The 18,192-nt window shown below is 53.3% G+C and overlaps 1 protein-coding gene across 1 annotated transcript; it reads right to left on the reverse strand.

The window, feature by feature from the left end:
• Positions 1 to 16,698: 16,698 nt before the first annotated feature.
• TPBGL (trophoblast glycoprotein like) lies at positions 16,699 to 17,877 on the reverse strand. Its single transcript, XM_068554260.1, has one exon. It carries the CDS (start codon positions 17,875 to 17,877, stop codon positions 16,699 to 16,701), a length of 1,179 nt encoding a protein of 392 aa, XP_068410361.1.
• Between the last annotated feature and the right edge of the window lie 315 nt (positions 17,878 to 18,192).

Below are 18,192 nucleotides of genomic sequence, written 5' to 3' on the forward strand. Positions count from 1 at the left end.
ACCGAGCACCTCTCCCCTTCCTCCCCCATCCCCCCCATGCCCCTCTGTGACTGACAGTGACATTAGTGAAGGTTTGTGGACCCCAGGAATGGAGCAAAGGAGCTGGACTGACTTTCTTACCAGCAGTTACCTAGTCTAAGGCAAGTTGTGTGAAGTAGCCCAAGCCTATTTCAGTATCATCAGGATGTAATATCTTAACTGCCTTGTATCTTGTGTGTGTGTCCTATCTACAAATATGCACAGAGAAAGAGAGAGAGAAGGGAGGGGTCTTCAGAAAGCACCAAGGTCCTGAGGAGGTTTCCTGAAGGGTGACTCTGAGAGATGGGGGCGGGGTGGGAAGATGAGAGTCTGCCCAGCTCCCTTCCTTTGTAGACCTAAGAGGGATCAGTGATCCCATGGGAAGTGAGGGCCACCGGTGTCCTCCTGCCCTGCAGTTCTCCAGGGCCGGGCTGGGCTGCCCCTGCAGGCTAGGAGAGAGCACCTGAGGTCACTGTGCCCACAGTCAAAGAGGATCCTTCCCCAGAAGGTGGCAGGGTCCATCAGGACGCCCTCAGCTAAAAGGAAGGGGGGGGGGACTCCTTTGTTTCCTTGGGGAGTTGATGGACACCCCCCCAGTAGTTCCCAGTGTCCTGGGTACCCAGTATCCATTGGCTAGTGTTGGTGTGATTGGGACATGGGGCATTTCCAGGGCAACAGGGCAGGCAGACAATGAGGCAGAAAGTGTTAAAAGGTATCTGTTTTTGTCTGACCTTTGCTGCTCACTTACTGTGTGACCTTGGGCAAGTTCCTTTCCATCTCTGGGCCTCAGTTCTTCACCTAGAAAACCAAGGGGTTTGACCAGATGATCACAAAGGGCCCTCCCAGCTCTGCCTCCAAGAATTCGTGAACATTAGAGCTTCTGGTCTGGTGGGTGGAGCCAGAGCCACTGACTCTGATCCGTCTGCCACCAGCGAGGATTCACTGGACCCCAGAGGTGGCAGGGCCATGGAGAGCACCTAGCATCAGCACCCCACACCCACTCCAGGCCTGAGAAAGGCCCTTCTTGGGCTCCTGAGGGGTTGCGTGATGTCAAGCTGTGGCCATAGCTAGCATGAACTGCTTGGCCCTAGGGCCCGAGTGTTACAGAAGGACAGAGCTTGTATTTGCTGAGGTGGGTGGGGGAAGAGCTTGTGATAAGCCCTCCAGTACTTCACACCCCCTTTGAATGTCCTGAAGTTTACCTTATACCCAAGCAAATATATTGATTAGCAGGGCAAGGGGATCTCTTGCTCCTTTCTATCCCTGTCCCATACTTGTGAAAAGGGAGACGGCAAAATTTTATTGTACAAGTTGCATCTCAACCCTTTTCAGTCCAGCCCCTCCTGGGGTGGACTGAGCAACCATTTTCCATGGTGGAATTACCCAGTTCACATGCCTGGCACTGTACCCCAGCCCTTCCCTTCTGAATCTCATGAAGACTCGACCCTAGGGACCCCTACTCCAGGTCAGAGCCAAGTCAGCTTGGGGCAGTCACACTCCCATGGCCAGTTCTGGAGTCCCAGCTGCGTCCAGCCCCTCCCAGAACTTGCTGGGCAGTCTGTACCTCATTTGGGCAGCTGGAGAGTTAATGAATTGTTGGAACAATGCATGGCAAGCATATGCTCTTCAGGGTTGTCTTCTGGAACCTTTGGGGCTGGTATAAGACCCTTTAGGGTTTGGGGTGGTCACTTGCCTACAAATAGACCTCTTCCCCCATCCCTAACCCGGTCACACAAAAGCTTTGTCAGGCTGGTTTCTTGACCTCCTTCCACCTCAAAATCACACTCACCATTTTGGGTTTATCCCAGTGTTGAACTGAAATTTCTCCAGCTGCAAGAAACATCATGGGCCCATTTAGCCTTTTATTTACTCTCTGGGCCCAGGGCTGCAGAAGGGCAGTGGTCAAGTTCATTTGAATTTGGCTTAACCATCCTTGGTTGACAACTTCTCCGCTTGGTGCTGAGCACTGGAGACACAGAGTTGGGTCAGTCCCAGCCCCTGTCCTCAGGAAGCTCATGGTCAAGGGAAAGTTTTACGGGAAGTAGTGAGGGGGCCATTGCATTCAGGGCTCCATGATTGCTGCTAGTCTGTATAGTGCCTTGATGTGAATTAGAAATGGTGTCCCTTCCAGGTGGATTCAACCCACATTGGAATGCACAGCTGCTTGAGTGGCCACAGGCTGGAGTTTAGCCCCACTTGCCCCTGGGCTGGGCGCCCTCCTGCACCGTCATGCACTGCAGCCCAGTGGGACGCTCAGGCTTCTTCCTGAGAGAAAGAACATCCAGATCATCTTTCCAAGTTTCTGGTTGGCTCCAGACCCCGCTCCTCCTGCAGCCCCCAAGCCTGACTGAGTTCTTCTCTGCAGGGCCCCTCTCCATCTGGAGTCAGCCTCTCCAGGGGAACCCTGGGAGTGAAACTGGGGGTGGGGGAGCCCCACTGGGCTCCAGGCACCAGCCCACAGTACTGGCTCTCTCTGTCCACGCATTTGGAGCCTGTGCTGACCATGCCTCTCCACTCTGAGACTTTGCAGTGGGCCATGCGGGTGGCATGTAGATAGCAGTCTGGGCAGCAAGGAAGAGCATGGCCGGGGGTGAAAGTCTGCAGGCAGAGGGCCAGCTGGACTTCCTCAGCCTTCCAACCGAGAGAAGAGTTCAGTCCCCGTGAAGATAAGGACAGAGTTCTTTGGCTGGACCCCCCGGGCCTCCTCAGTCTCAGAGCCCAGACAAACCGAGAGTGGGCTCACTTGGGGTCTTGGTTCAGCTGGGGGAGTTGCAGACAAGCTGGCCCCACGTGGTGCAGTGAAGAGCACCCTGGCCTGCAAGTCCACGATGCCTCTCCGTGTTGGCTGTTACCACCCAGCTGAGGAGCTTGAGCAACTCATTCAGCCTCTTGGGACTGGTTTCCCTAACTGTAAAATGAGACAGCCATCCCTTTCCCGCCCGACTCAAGGAACTTGTGAGGCCCAGAGGAGATGAAAGTCAGCTCTGTAAGTTGCACATGGCTGCCCAGGCTGTGGCCCTGCCACTGCCGGGCAGTAGCCCAGGGTCACACAGGAAGTTTGCCTCTGGCTGAGCCCTCCCACCCATCTTCATCTCTTGCTCCCGTCTCACTTAGGCAGAGGTCAACCAGGATGAGATGAGGCCAGTTTGAGGGGTGACCCAGCCGAGAGGGAAATTCAGATACTATTCAGGAGTGCTGTGTCTCCAGGCGGTGGTCCCAGCAACCAAGACAGAGAGACCGGACATGGGTTGTGTCAGTCATTGGGGGGGCGGGGGCACGCCTTGGTGTCAGAGGCCAGGAAGCGTTGGATCTGACCCCAGGTTAGGGAGAGCCTCGTCCCCCAGGCCCAGGGGTGCTAACCCCGGCCCCCAATACCCCACTAGAGAACCCCAAGGGTGAAGTGGAATAGAAATTGCCCGCCCCTTCTCTTCAAAGTGTAAGACCCCCTCCAGGATCAACTGGAGCTGCCAATTGTCGCTTCTTGGTGACACTTGGGAGGGATTTGGGTCTGGGAAAAACCCAGGCCTCTTACGCTGAGATCTGAGCCCCGGCTGACGCATCCCCCGTGGTTTCAGCAGCCCACAAAGGCAGCTTCCCTCCTGCCAGCGACTGGGGGCTGGATATCCTCCACCCATCCCAGAGGAAGGCATTAGGCTCCAATCTTGAGCTCTTCTAGGGTCTCATGGACATAGGCCTACACCTGTCCTGGTTTTTAAAGTCAACAAGGACCAAAACAGACTCCCCCAGCTCTCGCGCATAAGCCTGCATTGGGCCTGGCGTTTTGCTTTCCTGGCCCAGGCAGCTCCCTCGCTTTTGTTCTTCCAGGACTGGAGTGGCCTACCCATAGGGCAGGATCCCCACCTGTACCACTCTCCTGCAGGCTCACTGCACAGTGGCTTCAAAGGGAGGCCCGTTGAAGGGGGGAGCATCCTCCCCCCATCACTCTCTCCCAACTCTTCACCCCGAAAGGGAAGTCAAAGCACAGGTCCCCAGGACCCATGACCCGTAGACTCTGACACACTGGTTTTCAAACCAGGTGCTGTGGAACCCCTGGTGTGCCACAGAGCTTCGGCAGGGGCTGCTAAGGTGGGGGAATGGGGGTGGAGGCAAAGGATAGGTCTCCAGCCCTCCCCCCCATTCCCACTTCCACCAGAACAACTCTGCTTTTATCTGTCTTGCCTATTGAGGTTTCACCTTTAAACTTTCTTTTGAAGAAAAACTTCTTCAAACCACCATTCTGAGGTTTGATCTTAGACCAGCAAGCCCAGCTTCTATTCTTGCTTTTCCTGTTGGAATGACTCTAGCATTCCAATACAAAGTATCGTTGTATTGGGACTTGGGTCACAGACCCAGGCCCAAGCATTTGCTTATTCACACACACACACACACACACACACACACACACACACACAAACACATACTTGATGGTTTTGTAGCCCACCCCCACTGAAGCTCCGGCCTGGGGTTTCATTTGGGCGGGGGCCTGGTGCTGTGAGGATGGGTCTTGGCCCTGATATTGGCCCAGGCATTGTGGGGGACCACGGAGGAAGCAAAGAGGCCCAGCCCCACCCCAGGACTTGTGTCTGTGCCCCAGTGTGACACCCCACTTCCCTGGCCCAGGCCCGTGAGATGGCAGAGGGGCAGCGTGGTGGGAAGAGAAACTAGAGTTAGGTTCCTCTTTATATACAGCCAGCTTTAGTAAAAGAAATGCCAAGGGAGGACTTTATGACAAAAGTCCCTCCTATGAAGGCAGGATTCCTCCAGAGACCCTTTAAGCAGCAAATTTCCCTTGAGCAATTCTAATAGGATTCCATTCCCACATCTGCAGTCAACTGAATGTGTGGGCAACAGGCGGGTGTCTGAAGAGAGGCTGGTTCCCTACCTCCAGTCCCCCAAATTCTCTTCCTGCTGGTCTGCTCCTCTGCCCAGATCCCTCACCGGGGCTGACTAAGAGGTGGGCACTTTGGGGAGACCTGGACCAGCCCTTGGCACAGCATCCTGCCTGGCCCCCACCCAGGGCATCCAGGTGGAAATGTGAGACCTGGGACACAACAAGCCACGTGGCATGGGAGAAAGAGCGCCCAATGCTATTCTGTGTTCAGTCCGAGTGTGCCCTTGGGAACCTGACCTCAGTTTCCCCTTGTGTAAGATGGAGATAGTGCCCGACTCTGCCCACCTCAAAGGGATTACTGCAAGGGTCATGGGAGAGGTGGGTATGAAGGGGGGCTCACAAATTCGGGGTGTGGTCATGGCCTGCCCTGGAGATCCAGGAGCACTCGGGGGATGATTGTTGGATGGACCGTCTTCCTGGGACATCTCTGCTCAGTGTTAGGGTCTAGCCACAGATGCCGGGGGAGGGGGCTGCATCTTCCTTTCCAATGGGAGGCGGCACTTAGCCTGGTACTGTGTGTGGATCCTGGGTGTGAGGAGTGACAGGTGGCAGAGACTGGTCTCCAGGTCTGTGGCCCTTCTGTTAAGTGATTCTTTTGTGACACCCTTATTCCTGGGCCACCTGCCAGGTTTATGTGTTGTACCTGTGGCATTCCTTATTATGTCAGATAAGTTATTACGGTTTATTCAACTCTAACAGGACAAATGAAAAAAAGAACCATAAATAGGAGCCCATTAAAGGTCTTTTATGACAGATGCTGGCTGTGCTTTTATTTCTGTCTCCCAAGCCCATGGCAGGACACAGACCAGCAGAAGCTGTCCCTGCTGCCCTGGACCAGCGGGGTCAGGTGTTGGCCCCAACTCCAACCTGGCTGCTCACCCGCTTCTCCTCCCCTCGCTGCCATTTACCAGCCTTTGGGCCTGGGGAAGTTGCCAAACCTCTGATCCCTCTCAGACACCACTGGGTCCCATGACCCCTGGTTTGCTCCTGGGGTGAAGCCATCCCATCTTCCCTTTGGCACCACTGACCACTTCAGCTGGAGTCCTGTCCCAGTCCCAGCCCTGGTTCTTACTCAGTTCTCATCTCCTGCTCTGCTGGGTCTCCCCGAAGTCACTTCAGTTTTCCATGACTTACCCACTGCCTGTTCCAAAAGAACACATGGGAGGAGTGGGGATATAGGTGAGGAAGATTCAGAGTCCTAAATGACAGTGTATCGTATGAACACGAAAGGAAGATGCTGCTGAATGTAAGATGGCTTTTCCTAGAAAATTGGTCATATATGTGAAACCATGTTTTTTTTTTTTTACATTCCTGTAGAATAATGTGCAACTTAGATCAGTGCATTGCCCTCCCGGTCGGCCAGAAGGTGGTCTCTTTCCTCTGATGCTCCCAGCCAGAGAAGGGTAATGGGCAGACACTGACATTTGAATCAGGAGACATGAGCTAGAGCTTTGATTCTGCCCTCCCACGTGGACTGTATCAGTCCAAGGCCAGATAAACAGAGCCTATGCCAGTATTTCAGTAGCAGGAATTTAATCAAAGAAACTGGTTATGAAAATGTTGCAAGAGGTGAAAGGGCAAATGGGATGTAAGGCAACCCAGGTACAATAGGAAATCACTACCACCTGTAGGGTGGAAGGACAAGGGAGAGGAGGTGGTGTTACGGAGCTGAGGACCAGGGAAGCCCAGTAGGGCTGTTGAGGGAGAGAGTATCTGAAGAATCCAGACCATAGAAGAAAAACCTCTGTTCCTGGGATGCTGCCCAAAGCAAGAGGGTGGGAGAAATACTCTTGATTTCTCCTTTCCTTCTGCCCTCCTACTGGCAGACTCAAATTAAAAGTTACTTTTCAAGGAATCTTGGGGAATGTAGTTTGCAATGGTCAATGCCCTGCAACACAGAGCAGGAGAAGGTCAGGGGATTAGATCTGAGACCAAATAGGCAAATCACCAGCTCTTCCTTAATCTTCTCATCCAAAAAACAGAAATAATCCTATTGGCCTGGATACCACAATTTAGAAGGAGTATCCTGACACCTAAACAAGGCTCTAAACATGGAAGAGGTCTTTGCGGTTACCTCTCAGCTTTGAGCTTTTCTCCTGTCACTGTCTTCACGGTGTTCTGAGACTTCATTTGTCTTAGCTTTTAAAAATTTCAGCAAATCAAAATAAATTGTGTAGGAGTTTCAAATTCTGGCCAAAACAGAGTAAGTCAACTACAGCCTATCTCTCCTACTGATTACATAAAAACCCTGGACAAAAATACAAAACACAACTACCTAATGACTCCGAAAATTAAACAAAAGCAGGCAAATGGTCCAGGGAGTAAAAATTTGGAGAAGTAACCTGCATGGGGTAGACTTCCCTTTTATTTCTCTTTTCTCTTGTGGATTTGTGCTGCGATTAGAACCACCCACCACCCAACAGACAACTTTGGGTCTGAAACTAAATCAGTTGATAACCTCTTGAAACAACGGCAACAACAACTACAAAATCAACGTTCTATCAAGGATTATAACAGGACCCAGAGTCTACACAACATAACATTCACAGTGTCCAGGATACAGTCTGAAATAACTCAACATACAAAGAACCAGAAGAAGAGGATGATCAATGAGGATGCATGATCAGTATACAAAAATCAATTATACTTCTGTATAGTAACATCAAACAACTGGATCTTGAAATTTAAAAGACAATGCCAAATACCAAGATAATACCGCCTACAATAGCACCAAAATGGAAATATACTTAGGTATAAATAACAAAATATGTGCATAATCTCTATGTACATCTCTAAAGCACAAAATACTGATGAAAGAAATCAAAGAAGACCTAAACAAATTGAGACATGTACTATGTTCATGGATTGGAAGATTCAATATTGAATATGGATTCAATATGGATTAGAAGATGTCAACTCCCTACAGACTAATTATAGATTCAGTGCAGTCCAAATCAAGATCTCTGCAGGATTTTTTCTTTTCTTTTATATGTGTAGACAAGCTGATCTTAAACATTATATGGAAAGGTAAAGGAACTAGAATAGCCAAGCAACTTTTAAAACGAAGAACAACATTGGAGTTGCCTACTAACTGATCTCAAGACTTACTATGAAGCTACAATAATGAAGACAGTGTGGTAGTGGTGAAAGAATAGACACCTATATCAATGGAATGAGCTCCAGAATCCAGAAATAGACCTGTATATATCAACTGATTTTCCAAAAAGGTGCAAAGGCTATCCAATTGTTCTTCCCAAAAAATAGTGCTGGCGAGGGTGTGGAGGAACTGGAACACTCACACACTGCTGGTGGGCATACCAAATGGCACAGACACTTTGGAAAACAGTTTGTCAGTTTCTTATAAGTTTAAAGATACATACTATAAGGGCTTCCCTGGTGGCGCAGTGGTTGAGAATCTGCCTGCCAATGCAGGAGACACGGGTTTGAGCCCTGGTCTGGGAAGATCCCACATGCCGCGGAGCAACTGGGCCCGTGAGCCACGATTACTGAGCCTGCGCGTCTGGAGCCTGTGCTCCGCAACGGGAGAGGCCGCGATAGTGAGAGGCCCGCGCACCGCGATGAAGAGTGGACCCCGCTCGCGGCAACTAGAGAAAGCCCTCGCACAGAAGCGAAGACCCAACACAGCCAAAAATAAATAAATAAATATTTTTTTTAAAAAAAAGATACTTACTATAAGACTTAGAAGTTCCAGTCCCAAAAGAAATGAAAAGTTATGTCCCCACAAAAACCTGTATGTGAACGTTAATAATGGATGCATTCATAATTCAAAAACTGGAAACAACTCAAATGCTCTTCAGCTAGTGTGAATGGATAAACTATTGTACAGCCATACAATGGAATACTACTCAGCAATAAAAATGAACAAACTAGTGGTACCTACAACAAGGATGAATCTCAAATGCATCATGCTAAGTGAAAGAAGCTAGACTTAAAAGGATAAATACGTATGCATCTATTTATAGGACATTCTGGAAAAGGCAAAACTATGGGGATGGAAAACAGACCCCTAGTTGCCAGTGGCTGGAGTTGAGGAAGGGTTGGCTACAGAGGGGCAGCAGGAGGTATTTTGGGGGGTGATGGAACTGTTCCATATCTTGATTGTCAAAATAAACTGTATGCCGAAAAAGAGTGGGTTTTTACTCTATGCAAATATGTATCTCAATAAAAAGCAAAAAAAAAAAAAAAAGGTAAAAAAGAAACTAAACAATCTATAGCTCACAAACTGCAAACTATTTACTGGGCATGTACCATTTGCTGAGGCTTACGCTGGACCTTGAAGACACAAAGATTAATAAGACAATCCCTTCCTTCAAGGAGCTCACGAATTCACAGGAATGTAAGGCATGACGAAAAAGATTTGGACTTGATGTTGAGGGATATTGGAGATGGGGGCTGACACATACTCATGGCATGCCATGGGAGCACTAAAGAGGGGTGGGTGGGATACGAAATAAGGCAAGCTTCCTAGAAAGGGAATTGCTTCAACTGAGTTTTGAAGGATGAGAAGCAGTTAAGCAGGTGAGGAGAGGCTGTGGGCATTCCAGATAGAAGGGGTGGCTCATGGGAAGCCCCAGGTGGTGAGACAACCTGGGACCTTCAAGGAATTGTAAGGACTTCGGTTTGGCTAGAATGAAGGGAACCAGAAGAGCTAACAGGAGATGGGAGCAGACCATAGCCATGGGGAGGAAGGTTAAAGATAATCAGTCCAAAGAGCTTTTTATCCAGAAGACGGTGGGACAGGTTTTAAGCAGGGAAGTGAGATGGATCAGATTCATGCATTTTTAGGATCACTCTGGCTGCATTGCAGAAGATGGACCGGAGGGGAAGGCTGGAGGCAAAGGGACCAAGAAGGAAGCTGGGACAGGGATCCGGCTGAGAGATGTAGAGGCTGGGACCAGGTGGGGAAGCAGAAGAAGGACTGATTGGAGAGGTATTTGGGGGTAGAATGGTCATAACTGGCCTCCCTCTCAATATTTGAATATTCAGTCTCAGCACCTTTGCACTCGCTGTTTCTTCTGCCTGGATTCATCTTTCCTAGGCGGTTTGCAGAGCTCCTTCCTTCCCATTCTTCAGGGTAAGCCACCTTCTCAGAGGAGCCTGCCTGACTACCCCATTCAAAGGACAACCTTTCCTATCACTCTTACAACACTCTGTTTATTTCCCTCATAAGAGGTATCTTACTTGTTTATTTACTTGTTCTTGGTGCAAGCACATGGGCTCTGAGTTCTAACCCCAACTTGACCCCTTTATTAGCAGTGAGCAAATTATTCATCTTTGTCTTAGTTCATTTGTAAAGTAGGAATAATAACACCTACTTCATAGAATTGTCATCAGGCTAAAATCGGTTAATGTATGTAAAGTGCCTAGAACAACTGCCAGCTTCTTCCTGGCATAGTGCTTGGCGCATAGTAGGCACTTTATAAAATATTTGCTGAACGGATTTGACTAAATGAAAGAAGGAACATTCCCATGTTCACCAGCAGATGGCGCATGTATGGAAAAAAGTTAAAACTGGTTCCACTCCCACAAATTGGCCAATAGATGTCACTATAGCTCCCTGGGTCAAGGAACCAAGGCTGAGGCAGGCTGAGCCAGTGGCAGATGTTGCCCAGATAGGACGCTGGACAAGAATCCCAAATGGAGGGCCAGAAAGCTATAATTGCATTAAAAAGTCAAAGTCTAAAAGCTAAAGCTAAATTATGTTTTACATGATTACATATTCTAAAGCTGCATTTTCTTTCTATTCTCCCACTTTATCGAATAGTGACAAGGAGCTGACCATGCAGGCATCTTCTATAACTGCAGCCTCAGTTCAACAAGGTGAGAGGTTGTGGGACTTAAAGGGAGTGGGCATCAGACGTGCAGCAGAGGGAGGCCACGAGCCCTGCGTGATGCCTCTTCCTCTGCACTTTGGATTTCTGTGGGGTGCAGTGCTCACAAATCTCTGTGCACCAGGGTCAGGCACCCAAAAGGGAACTGGGCCCAGCCCCTGCAGGGAGTGTCTGGTCTGGTGCAGACAATGGGCCAGAAAACAAATCAGTCCAAATGAAGGTCTTGGGGGGGTGGGGTCCAGCGACAGGAGGAAGAGGCTGAGGTCAGGAAAGCAGAGGGGACCACTGAGCTGTCGTGCTGCTCTCTGTTGGGGGTAAGGCATCCCAGGCGGAGGGTACTGGGTGAGCAAAGGTATGGGGCCTGAAATAGCTAGCTGGGCTCTGTTACTAAAATCTGAGTAGTCTGGTGTGGCTAGAGAATAGCATTCAGGAAGTTGTTTAGCATGGCTGGAGGACAGGGGCAAGGACAGGGAGTGTATTAGTTATCTAGTGCTGGCAGACTAGCTAGTCTAGCAGTCTGGCACTTTTTCTTTTCCCCTCCAAGTCTTGTCAAAAGTCATTGTAGTCCAGGGCCCAACAGCCTGGTACAGTCCTAGTTTATTCTTGTCCCAGTGTAATTATCAATAGAGGTCCCTTTCACTCTCCAAAGTTTCCTAGTTTGGATGGTCACCTTAGTTTGGGGCCCCCATGCCTCCATTATCACAGTGACCCCATCTTTACTGAGCACAGGAGCCGGGTGTGGTCCATTTCAGCAGGTGCTCGGCAGAGAGGAGAGGCTCAGGAAGGATGAGCTTCATGCAGGGGGACCTCAGAGCCTGCGGGTCCAGAACAAGCCCCTTTCTCCTCTCAGAGAGGGGTAGAGATGCCCCTTCCCTCGAGAAGGAGCCCCCATCAGAGTTTCTGCCTGCAAGAGGCTGGAGCAGGTTTCTGAGGCCTCCTGGAAGCTGCTGATGGAGGCTGAAGAGAGCTTTCCACCCCTTCCTTGCTGGCTTTTTGCTTATCTCCAGGCCTGGCCGCAGGAGGCAATGACCACAGGGGTGGAGATACAGAGTTTGGAGATGGGGCAGCACTGCCAGATACTCAGACCCAGAGCAGGGCAGGGATGGCCCCAGGGGGCACCCTGAGCTCTGGATCTGCTCTGCTCCTGACACCCTGTGTGACCTGGATGGGCTCCTGCACTCGCTGGGCCTCAACTTCCCCAGCAGTACACTGAAGGGTTAGTTGAGGTGGTCTCCATGGGACTGGCCATCCCCGGGCAAATCGCTGTGAGGCAGGGCTGAGGGAAGAGGGTGGAGGCGGAGAGGGAGGGGTGGGGGGCAAAGGAGGGGACTCCGAAGGCAGCCAAGTTCATTACCACAAGAATATTAACTGCCCCTGTCACTTCTCCCAGTCCGGGAAAGGCCATGCCTGTAAATTAGGGCCATGAGTCTGCCAGGCAGAGACTTAATGAAGAAGGAGATGGACTTCAGTGAGAGCAGGCAGTGCCTCTGGAGGTCACAAGTCCAGCCCTGGCCTGACAGAAGGAACCTGGAGCCAGGGAGGGGCAGGGGGTGCCCACAGTCCGGGTCGGACTGAACCAGAAAGGCACGAGCCGGCTCTGCTGTGTTCACTGCTGAATCCCCAGCACCCAGCACACAGTAGGGCCTAACCAATGTTTCTGACTGACTAGGGTCCAGATGACGTGGCAAGTCATGCTGAGCTCAGACTGAAACCCAGTCCTCTGGACTCCAGCTGGGCCCTCACTTATTCCCACCCCAGACCTGAGGGGCCTGGGTAGGAAAGGGGTCGCAGAAGTAAAAGGTTTCTCAAGGAGATGGTGATCGTGGCTTCCCTTCGTGTTTGAGAGGAAATTTCAGTTTTTACAGGGTCACAGAACCCCAGGAAGTCTGACGTGTTTCTCGGTGCAGAGCTGCCTTGATGTGTGTCACATTTCTGGCAGTCACACACCTTTTCTCTCCTTCTCTACCTGCTCTCTATCCCACCTGCTCTTTGAGGGCACATCCTGGATGGAGCTTTCCCCCCTGGCACTTGGCCGCTGCAGTCACCTGCCCACCTCAAACTTCCAGCAGCATTCACAGCATCTGATTAGAGGGGGAGGTTAACCATTTGGTGGGTCCCTGGCACTGCTGAGAGAGGGTCTGCAGTGAGTGGGTGACAGCAAGGTGCCAGGGGAGGGCCAGCCAGACCCCTCCATCTCACCTTTTCCTGCAAGACCTCTTTGTGGCCCCTTCCCTTACCTCCCTGCCCCTCTGGCTTCCCATGGGCATGGCTTAGCTGACTCCTCTCTCTGTCTCCTGTGCCCAGCATGAGGCCTGGCACAAAAAGGATGGGCAGAAGGAAGGAACAAGTAAGAGAACCACGCAGTTTTCCTGGCCCACACAGCACATCTCCCCACTTCCCTGACTTCTCCTCTGAGGGTGGAAGTCCCTCTAGTTCCTCCCAGTGGAGAATGAAGGGAATGCAGAACCATCTTACTCACACACATCGTCCTAGCTACCCCCAGCCATTAATGGTCTTCTTGAATTATCAGACTAACAGATCTTCCTGCATCTAGGCCTTTGCACAAGCTGATACTTCTGATCTTTCTCTGTTCTGCAAACTCCTACTCATCCCTCAAAACCCTGCTCAAATGTGACTTTAAGAAATTTCCCTAGGCTGGGTACGGGGGCCCTTACTCTGAGTTCTCATGGTTTCCTGGGACTTCTTTTCTCTAGAACTTGATTGAATAGAATTTCTCCCCTGGGTCATTAGCTTTTCTAGGACTGGCAAAGTTGTATTGAGACTAAGAAAATGGCTGGATTTGCAGAGGAGGCTGGGGCCCTGGGGCCCTGCTGATAGGTCCATAAAGCCAAAGGCCACTGACAGGCTACAAGAAGGGAAGCTGCTCAGAGACAACATTTAATGGGAGTCAGTGAATGGCACTAAGGTTAAATGTCAATTGGCATACATTAGGTGCTCAATTAGTTGATTTTTGACAACTATTGACTTGATATTTAGCTTAGCATCAGCTCTCACCTAAAACCCTCAAAGATTTTTGCTGACAGTGTACCACAGCTACCAGCATGTTTTATTTGTCAGGACTTACTGTAGTCTTAGGCTACATTACATTACACCTTTGGAACTGGGGGGTGGGGGCTGGGGGTAGGGGGGGTGGTTGGGCAGGGTGCCCTGTTAGAGACACAGTTCTCTAACCTGTGTTAGAGAGAACATCACTATTTTCTCCTGCGGGACTGGCAAAGCACCCTTTGAAGGTCACTGACGGATGGGAATGCTTCAAGAGAATTTAACCCCTTCTCACGAGGAATGACTGGGAGGAGGGGTAGGGAATTTGCTGGGAGAAGATAAGGAGGTTCGTGCACTGCCAACCACTCTGTGAAGAGCTGTCCTGGGGTGAGGTGTGCTCCTGGCCTCAAGGCAAAGCTGGGACTGTCAGGGAGCCCCAGGCAGACTTCTCTGGCACTGAAAGGGATGTTCCCAGGAGGTGGGGGGGGGGGGGGAAGCGAGCTCCTCGAGAGAGGGAGCTCCTTGTTGACACAGTTTATGAGGCTTCCCACGTTACCTCTGAGGTCCCTTTCAATGGTTAGAAGACACAAATTCTAGAATTACACAACCCTAAGATTCTAAAATGCCAGAATTCTAGGCTTCTGCCATGTGGTTCTAGGGCTCTGAGACCCTGAATGTAAAATAATCCAGCCTGGGGACCTTGAGGTAGGAGACAGCCTCTTATCCTGGCCCTACTGGCCCAGAACCCACCTGTCTCCTTGTTCCACATATCTCAAGGGGCTATTTTATCCACGCCCCCCACTGCTAGGTTACCTCTCCTCTCAGCCTCTCACATATCCAAGGTGCAGGTCTTTACCCTCTAGCCAGGAGAGCGTGGCGTGACACAGGACGTAAGGGAGTACCAGGTAGTTCAACAGAGGGGATGATGCCGAAGCAGCAAATAATGATTCCTCCTCTTTTCCGTCTGAATTAACTGCCTCTGATTCTCTGCAGCTGGATTTTCTCCCTGATAGCCTCGTCTGATGCTAGTGTTTGTCAGTCCAACTGCATCTCCCCCGTGACCCTCCACCCCACCGCAGTGATGAGGAACCGAAGGGTAAGAGGTTGTAGAGGAAGTGCAGGATCCCACCCTGGCTGCGGATAACACTGTCTCAGCATAAAAAGCGAACTGACTTGGAGAGCAATGCCATCCCAATGGGAAGTCCCTCCATGTGTCTAGCCTCAAGCTTACTATGTACAGTCAGAGAGAGCCCTTTTCTTCTCCCACAGTCCAGGAGAAGACATCAAGAGTCACTGCTTCACCTCAGGAAGGTCTAAACTGCTCTAAGTGTCCCCTCCCACCCCCTTTAATGACCCAAGGTCAGCAGGAATGACATGGCACCGTTTACAAGAGCAGAGTATCTGAGATTATTGCAGACTTTATAGAAAACTGCCCAAGGGAGATCCAGATTTCCAGGGTGGGGTGGGAAGGCAGGCCTCAAGGCAATATGTTGAAGGAGGGTGACTTCCTGTGTGCAGAGGCAGCACAGGCCAGCCATTCTGCCTGACCCAGGGGGTGGGAGTCAGGGAGAGGCGGCCCCCTCCCACTCACCAGTTGTGCTTTGGGATCATGCAGAAGGCAGGGCGCTGAGGCTCTGACCCTGTATCGGAGGGCTTTTCCCTTCCTCTTCCAGAAGGCATACGGGGGGGTGGGGCCGGGGTGAGGAGGTGGCAGAGAGGACTCTCCAAGGGAGAAGAGTCACATGGGTGGGAAAGAGCATGTGGCCAGCAGCTCCCAGCCCTTCAGAGCCCCTCCCCCACCCCTCTCTGTGGCACAATGGTCAGGTGACCCTGGTTGTGAGGCCAGACCATCTACTTTGCACCCCCAGGACTCTCTCCTCCAGGATCTCCCATGGGGATCTGCTAGTATGGCTGCGGGGTGCTTCGCATCTGCGCCTGTTTTGCAGGGCTAGAGAGCTCATCCTAAGAGGAAAGGGGGCTGGGCATATCCCAGGGATGGATTCCTCACTGGACCCTGACCCAGTGAGTGGCAGTGTGGGTTCTGAGTGCAAGCGATGGATGTGGGAGGAATTGAGAGCCTAAGACTTGGGCCGGGGGAAGAAACTCAGATCGGGGTGAAGAGCTGAGAGTTTGAGATTGGGGACAAGGACTGAGTATTAGGGTATCAGAGCCAAAAGTGGGGAAGGCTGAGGATCAGCTCCACGTGAAGGCTATAAAGGGGTGTGCCCGTCCCTGGGATGGGAGAGACAGAGAAGAGCTGAACCCCAAGCCTGGGCCAAGGAAGGGAGGGGCCTGAGCAAGAGCTGGGGTGGTGGGTGGTATGAAATACATCCTCAGATTGGGGGAGGGTGCCCAACCCTCAGACTCCTGGGATGCAGGTCTCTATGCAGGATGGAGAGTTAAGAGCTCCGAAACGAGAAAAAAGGCTCAAAGTCCACAGAAACCTTCTGGTGGGGTTGCTCTGCTTCTGAGACCAGAATGGGATGTGAGGGTCCCCGAGCCCTCGAAGGGAGCCGAGGGTTGCAAGCTGGAGTGTAGTCTAGGGGGATGTTTCCTGCTGAGAGGTCTGGGTTCAAAGCACAGGGTAGTGGAAGCAGTCCCAGGGCCTTCGGATTGAAGGACAGGGTCTCTGGGTGAGTGCTGAAAGGGGTGGTGGTGCTTCTGGTGGTTCAGGAGGGCTGTCAGAGCTTGGGATGGGTGGACGGGGTTTCTGGAATCAGAAGTGCCTCTGGGTCTTTGATGGTGACAGCTCTCAGAGGCTGGGGAGGCGGGTACAGCTTGGGGCCTCCAGGTGGGGGAGATGCCATAATCCAAAGGTCTCAGGTCGGTCAGGGGTAGGTCTCAAAGCCCCAAGCTCGCGGGTGTCTCATACCCACGGCCTCGGGACAGGTCATCAGCTGGCAGGGGTGGCCCCCAAGTCCCATCAAGCGAAGCTCAGAGGCCCGAACCGGGGGAAGTGGCCCCAGAACCGGCGGGGGCGGCCGGGGCGGGAGCGCGGCGCGGGTCTGCGTCCTGCTCGTAGCGGTAGTGGTAGCCCTCCATCTGGTCCCGGCACGCCTCGCGCAAGTTGCGCATCCAGCGCTGGATGCCACGGCGGTTTAGGTAGAGCACCATTAGGAAGATGAGGCCGATGAGCGCCAGAACCAGCCCGAAGAAGACGTAGGAGGCTTCCAGCTCTGGGCCGGCAAGTTCCACTTCTTCCCCGCGACCGTCGGCGTCGCCTTCGGCGCAGCGCAGCCCCGCCTCGTCCAGGTCCAGGAAAGGCCGGTCGTACAGCGCTCGCGGGGAGGCGCAGCGTAGGCGCCGCGCGTCGGGTACGCGCTCCGTGGCGTTGCGCAGCCAGGCCAGCAGGGGGCGCGCAGCGCAGCCGCAACGCAGGGGGTTGTCGGCGAGCAGCAGGCGCGGCGCGGGGAGGTCGCCATCGCGCTCGAGCGCGCGCAGCTCGTCGGGGCCCAGGCCGGCCAACGCGTTGAGGCGCGCGTCCAGCTGCTCCAGGCGCGGCCGGCGCAGCGCGGCGGACGGCAAGCGGCTAAGCGCGTTGCCCGACAGGCCCAGGAGGCGCAGCTCGTCGAGCGGGGCGAGCGCGGCGTCCAGCGCTGCCAACAGCGCGGGGCCGCCCCGCGCCAGCGCGTGGTTAAGCTGCAGCGAGCGCAGCGCGGGCAGCCCGCGGAAGGCGTCGCCGCCCAGGGCGCGCAGCGGGTTGTGGCTCAGGTCGAGCGCCGCCAGGCTGGGCAGCCCGTCGAAGGCGCCGTCCTCCACCATCTCGATGTTGTTGTGCGTGAGGCGCAGAGCGGTCAGGAGCGGCAGGCGCACGCCGCCCGCCGCCTCCGCCTCCGCCTCCTCCCCGTCCGCGTCCCCGCCGGCGAAGGCGGCCGCGCGCAGCACAGTCAGGTTGGCGCCCACGATGGTGAGGTTGCGCGCGTCGGGTGGCACGTCCCGCGGCGGCTGCCGGAGCTCGGCGCCCGACGCGCAGCGCAACATCAGCTTGGGGCCGCCGAAGCAGTAGCACTGGAAGGGACAGGGCGCGGCGGGTCGGCTCAGCGCCGCCGCCACGAGCAGCAGCCCCGGCAGCAGCGGGCCCCAGTGCTCCGGCTGTCCCGCGCGCGGGGCCATCACGGCTGCCCCCGCATCCAGCGCCCGGGCCGCCGCGCTCACCAGTGAGTTCGGAGCCCCTTGGGGGCGGGGAGGGGGGCGGGTGGGGCAAGTCCTCGATCGGGAGCGCCCGGCGGCTGTGGTCGGTCCTTCCGCTGGCTCTATAGTCCGAGGAGCCTTCACTTTCCTGGCTGGGGCGAGAGGGGTCAGGCGGGGAGCGGAGCCCCCCGCCCCCGGTGCCCTCTTCGCCCTGCGCACCGGCCTCCGGCTTCCGCGGCCGTTCTGGGCTCGGAGCCGAGTGGGCAGGGTTTGCCTCCCCCCTCCCCGCCTCCCGGC

Source organism: Eschrichtius robustus, chromosome 11 (genome assembly GCF_028021215.1).
Source record: "Eschrichtius robustus isolate mEscRob2 chromosome 11, mEscRob2.pri, whole genome shotgun sequence".
Taxonomy (NCBI): domain Eukaryota; kingdom Metazoa; phylum Chordata; class Mammalia; order Artiodactyla; family Eschrichtiidae; genus Eschrichtius; species Eschrichtius robustus.